Below are 16,610 nucleotides of genomic sequence, written 5' to 3'. Positions count from 1 at the left end.
TCTCTTGTTGCAGAGCATGGGCTCTAGGTGTGCGGTCTTCAGTAGTTGTGGCAGGCGGGCTCAGTAGTTGTGGCTTGCTGGCTATAGAGCGCAGGTTCAGTAGCTGTAGCGCACGGGCTTAGCTGTTCCGCAGCATGTGGGATCTTCCCCGACCAGGGGTCAAACCCGTGTCCCCTGCATCGGCAGGCGGGTTCTTTTATTTATTTATTTATTTAATTTTATTTAAATAAATGGTGCAGTGGTTGAGAGTCCGCCTGCCGATGCAGGGGACGCGGGTTCGTGCCCTGGTCCAGGAAGATCCCACATGCCCCGGAGCGGCTGGACCCGTGAGCCATGGCCGCTGAGCCTGCGCCTCCGGAGCCTGTGCTCTGCAACGGGAGAGGCCACAACAGTGAGAGGACTGCGTACTGCAAAAAAAAAAGTAAAAAATGTTTAGGACAAAGGTGTAAAAAGGTTATATTCTTTTTGCTTATTTTTTGGTTTTCCATACATTTGTCAACCCCTGATTCTATGCCAGTGTTCTAGATGTCTCTCGGGATGTGCATTCACGTAAGACATTGTCTCTTCATCTTCTGGCAGAGTCTGTCCAGGAGTCCTCTGACAAGCTCTTGTGTGGACTGGCTACTGTCATCCTAAGGTCCCTCTTATCTCATATCTTCCTCCTTCTTGGTTCATTCCTTTGTTTTATGAAACACACTCTCCCATAGTTTCCTAAGAAAAAGCATGTAGATTAATTTTTCACATGTCTGAAAATGTCTTCCTTCTACACATGCCCTTGACTCGTATTTTGTCTGGATAGATAAGCCCAGTATGGAGATCATTCTTCAGAATTTGGAAGGAACTGCACCATTGTCTTTTAGCTCCCTGTGTTGCTGCTGAGAAATTCTAAGTCATTCAATTTCTTAACATTTATTCATCAACCTGACTGGGCCATGGGGTGCCCAGATATTTGGTCAAACATTATTGTGGGTGTGGCTATGAAGGTGCTTCTGGATGAAATTAATACTTGCATCAGTAGATGGAGTAAAGCAGATTGCCCTCCTGATTTGGATGGATCCAATCAAGTGGGATCCTGAACAGAATAAAAAGGCTAAGCAAGAAGGAACTCCTCCTGCCTGACTGCCTTGAGCTGAGACATCGTTTTTTTTTTCCCTGCCTGTGAACTCAAACTGTAACACTGGCTCTTCATGGGGTCTGGAGCATGCCAACATTCCGACTATTGGTTCTCCTGGGTCTCCAGCTTGCCGACTGCAGATCTTGGGACTTGTCAGCCTCTGTCACTGTGTGAGCCAATTCATTACAATAAAACCAATCAATACTCCCCTCCCCTCCATATATATATGTCTCCTAATGGTTCTGTTTCTCTGGAGAACACTGACTAATACAATAAAGTACGCAAGGCTTTTATGATTTGACATGTTTATCTCCAGGATTTTTGCTCAATACATCCTTCTCATATTTTCCTTTGCAATTAAAACCTTTTTGTTGCAAAAGCTATCACACATACATGCATACATCAAGAGTTAACAATAAAATGAACACTGTGCATCAACTGCTCAAATTAAGAAATGACAGTAACGGCACTTTAGAACAGTGGCACTCAAAGTATGGTCCCAGGACAGAACTAGCATCACCTGGAAGGTTTAAAAACTGCTGAATCTCAGCCTCCCCCTGCTCTGGCTTAGAATCTGCTTTTTAACAGGGTCTCCAAGTGATTCACACGCACATTAAGTCTGAGGAGCTCTCCTTAGAAGCCCCTGTATCCCTTCTCTTCAACCCCTGACACAGATATCTAATATCCTGATTTTGTGTTAATTGCTTTTAATAATAGTTCTACCATCCTCATTTAATCTATCCCCAAACAACATACCACCTAGTCTTGAAAAGGGAGGGCACGCAAACACCAGCCATGCAAGAAGCAAGCTGCACTGATCTCACTGGACAGAGGCTCCAGAAAGAGGTGAGCAGAGCAGTCTTGGGTCATGGTCTGAATTCTGCTTCTATGGAAGTTGACAAGGTCCCCTCTGAGGAAGTTGCAAGCGAGGTCATGAGTGAGTCTTGAGAAACACAGGTTTCTCCACAGTTGGGCACATGGCAAGACATGCAGCATGTAGACCAGGCGCTGGACATGCAGCAGAAGTCTGGTCAGTGAGAGTGGGCTGCTCTGTACTTCTGCTTCTGAGCCCAACGTGGCCTACCTCCCACTCTCAGGGAAAAGCTGAAAACTTCCATGAGTGTCCTTGGCAAAGCATGAAAGGAGAGACATGATCAATACAAGCCATCCTGGTATCATTTATCATCCTCCTCCAAGTGAACCCTTGTCATTTTTTTTTTTTGTTGGGTCTCCTGTTTTCTGTATCTAATGTCTTACTCTTTCTTGATTTATTCTTTCAATATTGATGGAGTATTTCTTGCAGTAGCTTCTTAAAAAGGGTGATAGGTAAAATTTTTTAAATCCTTAATTTCTGAAAATGACTTTATTCTATACTCATTCTTGTTGTATACTTTGCCTAGGTATAGAATTCTAGGTTGGTAATCATTTTACTTCAGAATTTCAGCATTGTACTGTTGTCCTCTTGATTCCTATGGTGCCGCCAAGAAGTCCAAAGATACTCTGATTCTTGATATATGACCTAGTACCCTAGCCTCCCCATGCTGGAAGTTTGTATCTCTTCTTTAAACTGAATGTTCAGAATTTATAACTGGCATGGGTCTATTTTCTTCCCCAGTGCTGGGCACAGTGCGCCCTTTTAATCTGGCAACTCATGCCCTTAAATTCTCAAATTATTATTATTTTTAAAATATTTATTTTATTTATTTATTTTCCTTATTTTTTTGGCTGTGTCAGGTCTTAGTTGCAGCACACGAGATCTTTGTTGAGACACGTGGGATCTTTTGTTACAGTGCGCAGGCTCTTCGTTGCAGCGCTCGGGCTTCTCTCTAGTTGCGGCGCTCAGGTTACTTTCTAGCTATGGTGTGCAGGTTTTCTCACTCTAGTTGTGACGTGCAGGCTCCTGGGAGCACGGACTCTGTAGTTGTGGTGCGCAGGCTCCAGAGCTCGTGGGCTCTGTAGTTTGCAGCATTCAGGCTCTCTCGTTGAGGCACACGAGCTCAATATTGTGGCGTGCGGGCTTAGTTGCCCCACAGCATGTGGGACCTTAGTTCCCCGACCAGGGATGGAACCCACGTCCCCTGCATTGGAAGGTGGATTCTTTACCACTGGACAACCAGGGAAGTCCCTCAAATTACTTTTAAAATCATTTCTTTCTTCTAGTAACTTCTATTTTTCAGGTGTTCAACCTCCTACACTGGTCCTCTAATTTTCTTCTCTATTTTCGTTTTTGTCTTCTTTTTCTTTACTTTTTGGGAAAATTACTCATATTTCATATGTATAGTTCATGCACATATTTCATATTTTTATAATATTTCCAAGATTTTGTTTTCTGAATTAAAAAATTATTGTTTCATAAATACAATATATCCTCTTATCCCTCTCATTAACGTCTCATTGGCCAAAGCAAGTCATATATCCAAGCTCCAAATCAAGGAATGGGGACGTATACTCTGCCTGCTCTGAAACTATGGCAAGGGTGTAGGTGTATAATATGACCCAAAGAGTGAAGAATTGAGACCAAACCTCCACACAACTAAGGGATATGACATATTCCCATGAATAACAGTGACTCATTTTAGCAGTGATAAGGGATGAAAGTCAGGGGAGAGGTGGAAAAGGGAGGGCATCAGTAGGCAAGAAGATATATAGTTAAAAAGTGCCCCAAGTACAGTAGTTCCCCCTTATCCAGGGGGTTGCACCCCCAGTGGATGACTGAAACCAGGGATAGTACTGAAATCTATACATTTCACTTAAAGGAAGCACTTTACACTTTCTCTTTGGCATCTCTGAAATTCTGGCATCACCACTCTTGTGTTTTGGGGCCATTATTAAGTAAAATGAGGGTTAGATGCACTTAAATACCATGACTATCAATCTGATAACCCAGATGGCTACTAAGTGACTAAAGGGTGTATAGGGTATACAGCGTAAATATGCTAGACAAAGGGATGATTCATGTCCCCAGGGGGACAGAGCACAAGATTTCATCACACTACTCAGAATGGCACCTAATTTAAAACTATTGAATTATTTCTAAAATTTTCTACTTAATATTTTCGGACAATGGTTGACCTCAGGTAACTGTAACAGTGGAAAGCAAAACTGCAGATAAGTGGGGACCGCTCTAATTCTGATATACATGACACTCTGCCACAGAGTATCCTTTTTTAAATAAATTTATTTATTTGTTTGTTTATTTTTGGCTGTGTTGGGTCTTCATTGCTGTGCACACGGGCTTTCTCTAGCTGTGGCCAGTGGGTGCTACTCTTTGTTGTGGTGCACAGGCTTCTCATTGTGGTGGCTTCTCTTGTTGTGGAGCACGGGCTCCAGGCGCACAGGCTTCAGTAGTTGTAGCACATGTGCTCAGTAGTTGTGGCTTACGGGCTCTTGAGCTCAGGCTCAGTAGTTGTGGTGCATGGGCTTAGTTGCTCCACGGCATGTGGGTTCTTCCCGGACCAGGGCTCAAACCCGTGTCCCCTGCACTGGCAGGCGGATTCTTAACCACTGCATCTCCAGGGATGTCTTGATATGCCTTTATTAAAAAGCCCTTATTAGGGACTTCCCTGGTGGTCGAGTGGTTAAGACTCTGTGCTTCCAATGCAGGGGGCACTGGTTCGATCCCTGGTCGTGGAACTAAGATCCCACATGCCAGCAAGGTGTGGCCAATAAATAAATAACTAAAGCCCTTATAATTGCTAAAAATCTTCCAAGCATATTGTTTGGAAAATCATAGTTTTTGTCTTGTAATTAATTTTTAAAAAATTGTGGTCACAAATGAACCTATCTATGAAACAGAAGTAGAATCAGGAACATAGGGAATAGATTGGTGGTTGCCATGGGGTTGGGGGGAGAGGGTTCATGGGGAGTTTGGGATTAGCAGATGCAAACTGGTATATATACTGGGAACTATATTCAGTATCCTGTGATAAACCATAATGGAGAAGAATATGAAAAAGAATGTATATATCTATGTACAACTGAGTCACTGCTGTACAGCAGTAAGTAACACTAATTCAACTATACTTCAAAAATAATTTGTGGTCAAAAACCATATCATAAAAGTTACCATCTTTTTTATATGTACAGTACAGTAGCGTTAACTATATGCACACTGCTGTGCAACAAATCTCTAGAACTTTTCATCTAGCAAAACTGAAACTCTACGTCCACTGAACAACTCCCACTCTCCCCTTCCCTCCAGCCCTTGGCAACTACCATTCTACTTTGTGTTTCTAAGAGTTTCACTATTTTAGATAGCTCAGATAAGTGGAATCATGCAGTATTCCTCTTCCTGCAATTGGCTTATTTCATTTAGCATGATGTCCTCAAGGTTCATCCACGTTTCAACATACGACAAGATTTCCTTCCTTTTTAAGGCTTAATAATAGTCCACTGTATGTATACAGCACATTTTCTTCATCCATTCATATCTGTTGATGGAAACTCAGATTGCTTCCACCTCTTGGCTACTATGAACAAGGCTGCAATGAACATGGCAGTACAAATCAGGGCCTACTGTCTTAGCTCTGTCAACTCCACCTCTGAAATGATCCCAGCCTAAAAACATACAGCTTCTGACTCTCAATTCAGAGCTCCTTCCACAATATCATTAACATTCGTTCAACAGATGCTTGCTGACTGCCAAATATGCGTGAGGTCTGGTGCTAAACTACTGGTCTTGCTCTCAGATTGCTCATAGTCTAATGGAGAGCGGCAAACACGCTAATTAAAGCTCAGTGTGGTTGTTCTGGCATAGGTTTAAGTACCTAGCCTGGCTAGAGGAGGGACTTAGGAAAGAGGTCCTAGAGGAGATGGCACATGAGCAGAGTTCTGAATGGTGAGCAGGTGTCAGGCATTATGAGACTAGGGAAGGGCATATGCGTAAAGACACCTAGAGAAATCAGGCCATTTTCAAAGAACTGCATTCAAAGTATTTTAGGGACCTTGGAGTGTTGCACATGGGTTTCATTCCCATGGTGCCAGATGCCACCCCAATGACATGCTGCTCCAAATGTTCACCGTATACCAGTCTCTTCTGTTGCTCTGCTAGGCACAATAGTTCTTCACTGACTTAAGGGCCTTGAGCACTTAAATTGCCAAAGTTTGGCCTGCGAGTTGGGATGCTTTGAATTAAGACTGCCATAGAGTGGGCAGCAGGAGTGGTGATATTTTTCATTTAAAGACATCATTCTTCCATCCTCAACTAACCAAATAACATATTGCTCTTCAAATGAATGCTTAATATGACTAAAATACACGCAGGCAATGCACAGTATTTTATGCAGGCAACAAAACTCACGACAAGGCTCCATGCTCTTGAACTCTCCCTTAGAAAAGTGAGATGGTACTCACAGGGTTGTATAGTATTATTTGTATTTGAAAAATGAAGCAAACTTTTTCTGACAGAAAGCTGATTAACTTGAAAATGGAGACTCATTTTGCCAATTAGGTAGACATTTTTCATATATTAAACAAGCTACAGTCACAGCTCTAAGGTTTTGATGAAAATATATCTAAAGCAAATAAAAATGTTTTATCAAAAAATACTGTATTGGCAAAGGTGTATTGAAATGAACAGTATTTTGATTTTCCCAACCAATTTTGAGTATATTAGGTTAAACAAGGTCCTTCTAAGTGAAAGAATAACAGGTATAATCAACAATCAATTGATAAATGTAAAGCCTTTGTGTTTCATTTCTCCATAACTGAGAAAGTGAATGACTGATGACTAGATTATCCTTTTGTAAGTGAGATGGTTTCTAATTCTCTGCTTTCATTAAAGTTGAAAGTGTACCAAACCAAGCTGTCGTCTAATTGGTAAATTAATTTTGATGATACATATCACTGTGTGATTTTTGGCATACCAACTCAAATTTCAAAAACTTGATTAACATTGTATAATTAAATTTCTTCCTTTCTTTTATACTTATATGAACAAGGATTACTGGAACTTAAATGTATAAAAACAAACAAAAAATAGGAAAAGAATTAAGATCATTTTGTCAACAAGTAATATTCATCCACAGTTATGTGAACAAATTGAGGTGGGAAAAGCCTCATCCATCTCATTAAGAGAGGCATGTATAATAAACCTGTACTTTTTTTGCTTAATTATTTATAAAAATTTATAATGTGTTTGTTATTATTTGTATACTAATTTACTGTAATTCCACTTACTGAAATAAGAAATATATATAACACACAGAACCTATAAATGCTACATACATTCTTTTGTATAAATCGACTTTTTTTTTGGCCACACTATGTGGCTTGTGGGATCCTAGTTCCATGACCAGGGCCCTCAGCAGTGAAAGCGTGGAGTCCCAACCACTGGACTGCCAGGGAATTCCCTATAAATCAACTTTAAAAAGAGCAAAAAGGGAATTTACTGTATAGTAATAATCGATAAGAGACAAGAATATGAAAACGGATATATATGTGTGTAGGGCTGAATCACTTTGCTGTGTGCCTGAAACTAGCACAGCATTGTAAATCAACTATACTCCAATTAAAAAAAAAGAAAGAAAGAAAGAAAGAAAAGGAAAAAGAAATGCAAGTTCCAAGAAAAAGGAATGATTTAACATTTCTGTTAGGACTTCCCTGGTGGCACAATGGTTAAGAATCTGCCTGCCAATGCAGGGGACATGAATTCGAGCCCTGGTCTGGGAAGATCCCACATGCCACGGAGCAACTAAGCCTGTGTGCCACAACTACTGAGCCTGCGTGCCACAACCAGTGAAGCCTGCACGCCTAGGGCCCGTGCTCCACAACAAGAGAAGCCACTGCAATGAGAAGCCACTGCAATGAGAAGCCACTGCAATGAGAACCACAACAAAGAGTAGCCCCTGCTCACTGCAACTAGAGAAAGCCTGCGCACGCAGCAACGAAGACCCAACGCAGCCAAAAATAATAAATTAAAAAAACAGGGACTTCCCTGGTGGCGCAGTGGTTAAGAAACCTCCTGCCAATGCAGGGAACACGGGTTTGAGCCCTGGTCCGGGAAGATCCCACATGCCGCGGAGCAACTAAGCCCGTGCGCCACAACTACTGAGCCTTGCTCTAGAGCCCGCAAGCCACAACTACTGAGCCCGCGTGCCACAACTACTGAGCCCACGCACCTAGAGCCAGTGCTCCGCAACAAGAGAAGCCACCGTAATGAGAAGCCCACGCACCGCAACAAAGAGTAGCCCCCAGCTTGCCGCAACTAGAGAAAAGCCCACACGCAGTAAAATAAATAAATTAATTTAAAAAAATAATAAACAAACCTTCTTAAAATAAACAAAATTTCTGTTAAAGAAAAGCATTCTTTAAATGGTTGATGAAAGCATATCACTAAGGTATTCAGGTTCCACTGGCAACATTTTAAAAAATGATATAACCATTTTATTTTTAAATGTTAGTATTTATAATTCTCTGGAAGTTATATCCTCTGCAACTATAAACAGCATTTTTACCCTTTTTCTTTTCTCTTTTTAAAATAGTTGATTCACATTAAACATATGTAGCACTTATGTGTTACATAAATTTCTTATTTCATATATTTCACTTAATAAATTGTTACAGTAATTTAATATACAATTGATTAACACAACCAATGCATTATAATTTTTCATAAGCTTAAAAACTTAGGATGAAAATTTCAAAATGTCAACATAAAATGTGTGAGGCAGGATTCACAATGTTTCAAAATTATTCAGTCCAAACACCCAGTATCAAAGACAAAGCTTTTCGTGATATGACTCCTACCTTTCCAGTTTTATCTTCCAGCCTCTCTGGCACTTTAAGCCTTAAATTCAAAGATTTACTCACTGTCATAATTTTGTGCTTTTGCTTAGTTTCCCAAAGAAATCAAAATCCTATTAGATGCCCCCTGATAAAAGCTCAAGTCCGCATGCATATTAGCCTATTAAATGTTTGGAAATATCCTAAATAAAGGAAACTTTAAATTTGTTTATCCCAGTGTCACCCAAATTTGCTCAACTCTAGAACTCTTTTAACAGCCCATGAAATTAGCGTTTCATATAACGCCCTTTGGGAAAATATCTGGCAAAATATTAAGACCCATTTTAAAAGTCACGTCTTTAAAACTTTCCCAACTTCACCCAAGGGGCATCCCTTTCCTAGTATTCCCACAGGCTTTTCAGCCCTCAACAGGGCTTTGCAATGAACTGTTTACCACCTACTCCCCAAGAGACTGCATGACACACAGGTCTGGCACCACCACAATTTCTGGCTCCCAGCAGGAGCTCAATGTTGGTTGAACAAATAACCAACTTAAAGACGGAAATAGAGACTTCCTTGGCGGTCCAAGTGGTTAAGATTCTGCTCTCCCAATGCAGGGGGCACTGGTTCAATACCTGGTCGGGGAACTAAGATTCTGCATGCTGCAGAGCATGCCCAAAAAAACCCAAAACAAAACAAAAAAAACCCCCAAAACACAAAACTCAAAAAAACAGGAAATGAAGAAAAGGAGTGGATAATTCCCAAGTTTCTACTTTGGATGACTGGACTAGGGAAAATACTCTGAAGAAACATAAGACTGGCAAGAAAAAGGGAGAGTCCCTTTTGGACATGTGGGAAATCAAAGTGGAAATGTCCAATAGACAGCTGGATCTGAACCTTGGTAGAGATATCTGGAGAATCTCATTATTACAGGTGATAGATGAAACCATGAAAGAATCAATGACAGGGACTTCCCTGGTGGTCCAGTGGTTAAGAATCCGCCTTCCAATGCAGGGGATGCGGGTTCGATCACTGGTCGGGGAACTAAGATCCCATATGTCGCAGGGCAACTAAGCCCGCAAGCCACAACTAGAGAGCCCACGTGCCACAACTACTGAGCCTGGGCGCCCTGGAGTCCCACACACCACAACTAGAGAGAAGCCTGTGCACTGCAACGAAGAACCCGAGCGCCACAATCTTAAGATCCCACATGCTGCAACGAATATCCCACATGCCACAACTAAGACCCGACGCAGCCAAATAAATAAATATTAAAAAAAAAAAATCAATGACATTAACCCAGGAAAAGAAAACTGAGTGAAAAAAGTAGAGAATTTAGTTGGTTGGGGACCATGAATGTTTAAAAAGTGTGCAAAGAAAGTTTCTCAAGCCAAAAAAATTGGAATTCCCTTCAACGCCTCCCATTTGCCCCCATCCAATCCGTCTAGTCCATCAGCAACCTCTGTCACTTCTGCCTTAAGAAGTTGTCCAGAATCCATCTCCTCCTCTCCATCTGCACTACTACCACCAGCCCCAGCCTAGACATTGCAAAAGCTTTAACTGCATCCACTCTCACCCAGACCAATCCCAGACATCCTCCATCTAGCACCAGAATGGCCTTTAAAAAATGTTAGATCATGTGATGTTTTTGCTTAAAATCCTGCTATTGCTTCTCACTGCACCTGATCTGATCCTTGCTTACTCATACCAGCTGCATACCTGCTGCTCTGGCCACACTGACCTCCTTTCTGTCTTCATGCAAGCTCAGAAGGTTCCTGCCTCCAAGACTTTGTGCTGGTGGTTCTAACTGGAATGTTCTTTCCTGAAACTTTCAGCTGATTCATAAACTCCTGTCATTCAGGCCAAATTAAGACAAAGCTGCTACTACCATATCTAAAGCTGCTGCTACAAATCACTCAGTATCACATAACTCTTTAAATTTTTTCTTAGCATTTATTATAACTTAAAATTAATTTTAAAAATTATTGATCTCTCTCTGTAAGAGCAGAGTTTCAATCTGTCTTGTTCACTGCTGTAACCCTAGCAACTAAAATATGCTCTGGCCCACAGTAGGCACTCAAACATTTGTTGCATGAATTAATAAGGGAAAGCAGGAAGGAGACAGAAAAAAAGTCAGAAAGCTGGAAAGAAAATCAGAAGAGAGTAGAAGCTAAGAGAAGAGTCTTAGGAAGGAGGAAGTCAAAAAGAATGATGACTAAGAAGCCACTGAATTTGGTAATTCCATCTTTGGTGTCCTTTAAGGGGGCAGCTTTGGAAAAGTAAAAGAGGTAGAAGGCAGATTACAATGGGGCAATGAGTAAATGGGAAGTGCAGTGGAAAGCACAAAGGGAAGGAAGGAGATAGAATACTATTTTGAGGGTGAGAAAAGACAAAAGAAAGGAGAATATGTGCTCCTGTTTCAAGCTAAAGGGAAGGACCCAGTGGGAAAGGGGATACTGAAGATAAAAAAGGAAAGATGGTACTATGACAAGGTCGCAAATGTTACAGGAAGAAATGGGATTCTAAAACCACATTAGTCATCTTTTCTCTAAAATTATCCCATATGATTATAGAACAATGTCTGTTTTATGTTTAGAAATATCTACTCCCTAAAAATAATTTGTTATTTACATAATTCCTACACAAGTTCGGTCTACAAAATCATTATTAAGATTTCACACATCTTTCTTAACTCTTAGAAGGTACACACTGGGTGTTTGGGGTAGAGAGCCATATGTGCAGTGTTCTCACAGGTGGTTCAGAGAACAAAAGTTTTAGGGAGAAAGAGAAGACAGAAAGAGGTATGTATGCAAACGATAAAGCAAATGGGTCATGATGATGACAATGGGTAGAATCTAAGGAGGGTATGCAGATGTTCTTTGTACTATTTGTGTAGTTATGTACAGATAAAAGTGAAAAAGAAGAAGAAAGAAAAAGGAAAGAAGAGAGAAAGGAAGGAAATTACAGATTAACATTTTACATGAACTTAAATGCAAAAAATCCTCGACAAAATATGAACATTTTGAATCTAGAGATGTATAAAAAGAGTTCTTAAACATAACACCAAAACACAATTCATAAATGATTATAAACTGGATTTTATTAAAATTAAATTTTTCTGTCCTGTGAAAGATCTTATTAAAAGGATAAAAAGAAAAAGAAAAAAAAAAAGAGAGAGAGAGAAATACTGCATGCCTAAACTAAGCAGGAAAGGCAACTTCCATGAATGGTTGGCATGCAACCGTCAAATTTCTTGGTAGACTATCACAACGACTTAAGGAGTAAGCAGCAAAAGTGTGACAATGGTGGATAAGGGGATGTGGCATAAACCTTTATAACATTTTACTAAAAGAGGGATTTCCCTGGTGGTCCAGTGGTTGAAGCTCTGCACTCCCAATTCAGGGGGGCCCGGGTTCAAGCCCTGGTCAGGGAACTAGATCCCACATGCATGCTGCAACTAAGAAGTCCACGTGCCACGGCAAGGATCCCGTGTGCTGCCACTAAGACCAGGTGCAGCCAAAATAAATAAATATTAAAAAAAAATTTTTACTAAAAGGAAATGTTCAAGCTATTGTAGAAGACTATTTTCATGACAGAATGAATGTATAAAGTGAGTGGATAATTCTCTATTATCTGGCATCCCTAATACAAAGAAGTCAATCTGGACTTCCCTGGTGGCGCAGTGGTTAAGAATCCGCCTGCCAATGCAGGGGACACGGGTTCGATCCCTGGTCCAGGAAGATCCCACATGTCGCGGAGCAACTAAGCCTTGTGCCATAACTACTGAGCCTGTGCGCCACAACTACTGAGCCCACGTGCCACAACTACTGAAGCCCACATGCCTAGAACCCGTGCTCCGCAACAAGAGAAGCCACCGCAATGAGAAGCCCGTGCACCGCAATAAAGAGTAGCCCCCACTCGCTGCAACTAGAGAAAGCCCCCATGCAGCAATGACGACCCAACGCAGCCAAAAATAAATAAATAAAATAAATAAATTTAAAAAAAAGTCAATCCTATCATTAGAAAACTACTATTTGGTTTTTAATGAGCACACACAGTATGAAGAAAACCTAATGAGGTAATTCCTTGACAATTAGAGTAGAAAAAAGTCTGAAGCACTGTTTCTGATCCATCTCTAACAGTATCTACAGTGGGAAGATAGTGGTCAAGGTTTTGTTGTGGTGGAATATCCTAAGAAGGGGAAAAACATAAGCAGAAGGTGTACTCTACTAGTAATCTGACTTGATCCCTTTTCACTTGTACAAATGGTTTACCAATGGTAACTTTGATATGAAACGACTGCCTAAGAGTACTACAGGACATTTGGAAAAAAAATAAGAATAATATTCCTTATGTAAGGAATATTAATTAGATCAAAAACATACACAGAATTGTCAAAAATAACAATGACTAAGAGGCACTTTCTCCCCTCCATTTCTCTGGCAAAGCTGTGCTCTCTCTCCAAATCCTACCAAGGCAAGGACTCTCCCCCTCTCTGAACTGCAGGAGCCACTAAAACGGAACAAGCCACTGTGTTCTTAGTGACACTGATCTTCCATTCCTAAAACCCCACTCCAAGGCCAAAGAGCTCACCTAGAATCACTTGGAGATTGAAGTGAAAAAGGTCCTTCTTCCTAGTAAGGAGGTTGAAGAGCAATTCCATTCTAAAGTTTAACTCATGAAATCCCTGGGTCAAGGTTTAATGCGATAAGACATCAACATAACATGGCATACCTAATCACCCAAAAGAATGACTGACAGGCCAGACTCAAGTTCTAACACACTCAGAATTAATTTCTCTTCAAACAGCATGTCCAATTTCTCTCTAGTAGTTGAGGACTAAAAATATCATAGGGGATCTAAATTCTTAGTCTCTTTAAACAAACTGAATCACTACTAATATACATTCTAGGGGGTGGTTCAAGGTAACTATGTGAGTGTAAAATTGAGATTTTTATGAGCTTTCACTATTTACTTACACGGAATTACCACCCACAACTCTTTTTAAAAATTAATTAATTAATTAATTTTTGGCTGTGTTGGGTCTTATTGCTTCGCGTGGGCTTTCTCTAGTTGTGGTGTGCGGCCTTCTCATTGTGGTGGCTTCTCTTGCTGCAGAGCACTGGCTCTAGGCGCACAGGCTTCAGTAGCTGTGGCACGTGGGCTCAGTAGTTGTGGCTCGCGGGCTCTAGAGTGCAGGCTCAGTAGTTGTGCCACACGGGCTTAGTTGCTCCGCGGCATGTGGGATCTTCCTGGACCAGGGCTCCAACCCGTGTCCCCTGCATTGGCAGGCGGATTCTTAACCACTGCGCCACCAGGGAAGCCCACCCCCCACAACTCTTAAAAGTCTTTCCTTTGACTGTGAGCTGCACCCCTCCCTGTCTCCCAGGGCTTACAGTCTGTTTGCAAGACATGTCCTAAAGTACTATGTGACGTTGTGCTTAAAATAAATAGCATAGACAATACATTTCCTAAATGTTTTGACAAAGGAGATCCTAACTGCTGTGGGGTAGGGTGGAAACTGGTTTTAAAGAGGAAGATGAGATGGCCCTGAAGGATATCAGGATTCTGAAAGGTGATGGGGGAGGGTCCTGCAGGCAGCCTTTCCATTTATGAAATATTTTTCACATCGACACTCATTTCTTTTGAGTCTTATAAAAATCCTAGAGGAAACCAAACACATCCTCAGTTTACAGACAAGAAAAGTGAGGATGAGAAGACTTGACTATGTAAGACTTGATAACAATAAGCAATGAGATGTCCAGTAGCCCAAGCTAGTGTGGGAGAGAATAAGGAAAATAATTCAAACAGAGCATAGGGGCTGTGACACACCTAGCATTTAAAGGGTAAAAGAGACCGAACACCTTAAGACTAATTAGGGAAGAGTACTGCAACAGCCCAGGTGAGACCTTAACAGAGGCATGAATTTAAAAACACACAAATTAAATTGGTAACATTTGTTCTAAACTTTAAATTACCAAGAAAACAACAGCAAGGAACCTTATAATCAGTCTCAGGAAGGAAAACCTCTAACCAACAAATTTCCCGAATATCTACTGAGAACCCAAAGGGCATAATAATTTACCAACAAACTCTAATATCATCAGAGGTTTTAAACAGGCTTATAATGAAAACTGGCTTTGTCAACAGTATTGCTGGAATCACAAATTCACAAATTTCAGGGTTGCCTAAATAAAGAATACCTTTGTACACCTCAATGAGCAGTACTATGTCTTTACTAAGATTTCCAAAGATTCTTGATTTTCCATGCAGAACAGTTTGGTCAACTAAAGGCCGTTTTATTTCCATATTTAAGCCCTGACCCTGCAAAGAGCAAGGACCCAATGAACATTTGCAGAATAAATGAAGCCACTATCACAGGCAACTTAAATGCCAGTCTCTTCCAAAATAAAGTTCTCAAAATTTCGGAATCCAGTCTGGAAGAAAAACCTTTCACCGACAGTTCGCCAGCCTTCCCACCCGGGACCTTAATGTAAGGTCCTTAGGGTCATGTTTTCCCAAAGTAACGCCACAGTGCCATTTCCCGCAGATGACAACCACTCAGTCCCTGCCATGTTAGCCTCCCCCGAGTCAGACCAGAGAAGTTGCGGGCACTGGGGAAGTCTCAAAGGGCCCTGGGCGGCGTCAGGGGCAGCATCTCCCGGGAAGGGGCTGCTCCCCGAGCCCTACTCACCGCGACCGGGAGGCCGTGCTCTGGGCCATCGGCGGCGTCGAGGCGGGGGGCCGGGGCCGGCGCCGGGGCCGGGGCCTGAGCTGGGGCCGGGGCGGGCGGCTGCCGGTGCTTGCCGGCGCGCTTGGCCTTGGCCTGGATGCAGCGCTGGTGGAGGGCGAAGGTGTGCTGGCGCTCGAGCTCCAGGCGCTCGGGCGATACGGCCTCATAGCGGGCCTCGCAGGTGCTGTGGTGGCGCCGGCACAGCTCGATGCGCCGGCGGAGGCGCTCCATGACCGCGCTGTGTCGCGGCAGCGCGAACTCCGCCATGGGGCAGGTGGGCAGCACCATGGGCCGCGGGCTGCACGGGCCGGGCCCGAGGCGGGCCTCTCGGGGCCGGCTGGCACGGCAGGCTCCGCTCCCCGCCGGCTGCCCGGCTGCCTCACGGCCACGCCATGGTCCCGCAAGCTGCGGAGCGGGCTCGCGCGCGGCGGGGGTCTTCCTCTGGCCCCGCTCGGCCCAACCCAGGCAGTCGCTCGCTGCCCACCTCAGGCCTCGGCCTGTCCCCGCCGCCCCGGCCCCATTGTTTTCCGCGCCGCCGTCGCCGCCGCCATCTTAAAATTGTTTTCAGGGCTCTCGGAAAAGGGCGGGGCTCCGGCAGGCGAAAGCGGCGTCACAGCTGATGAACAGGGACTGCGGCCAAACAGAGAAGGAAGAGCGGGCCGCCCGAGGGGCGGGGCCTAGCACGCAAGAGGCGCACTGGGGCTGCTCCCGTGCGCAGTTTAAAAGGAACTCTCAAGTGAGGCGGAGGGAAGCAGGTGGGCGGGCTTCAGTCCTCCTCACCCATGTAAGTGACCGACAAGAGCCGGCTCTAAACGCCGCCTCACGCGGACAGGCCCTTCCGGGTCCGCCGCGGAAAGACGGGCAGTCGGCGCGGCGTAACCCGCCAGATCCAGACGCTCCCGGCACCATAGCGCTTCATCATTTTATTCCTCCTGTAGCTTCTTAAATGGGGCTTTGATAAGTTAAAAAGTATCCAGGGTTTTTCAGTGTCAGCTGTTTTCGTTCGACCTCACGGCTCACATTCAGCCTCACAATTGGTAA

At 43.0% G+C, this 16,610-nt stretch overlaps 1 protein-coding gene across 1 annotated transcript in view; it reads right to left on the bottom strand.

Annotated features, from left to right (window-relative positions):
• MAML1 (mastermind like transcriptional coactivator 1) overlaps positions 1-16,100 on the bottom strand; it is a 45,520-nt gene extending 29,420 nt beyond the window's left edge. Inside the window, exon 1 of the mRNA XM_082836641.1 lies at positions 15,531-16,100. Coding sequence (XP_082692767.1) covers positions 15,531-15,857 — 327 coding nt within the window. The 5' untranslated portion in view covers positions 15,858-16,100. The remainder of the gene's footprint in view (positions 1-15,530) is intronic.
• Between the last annotated feature and the right edge of the window lie 510 nt (positions 16,101-16,610).

The sequence above is a fragment of the Leucopleurus acutus genome (genome assembly GCF_964270905.1).
Source record: "Leucopleurus acutus genome assembly, chromosome: 3".
Lineage (NCBI taxonomy): Eukaryota > Metazoa > Chordata > Mammalia > Artiodactyla > Delphinidae > Leucopleurus > Leucopleurus acutus.
The sequence above is the reverse complement of the archived record's forward strand: the minus strand, read 5'-3'. Positions and strand labels throughout refer to the sequence as shown.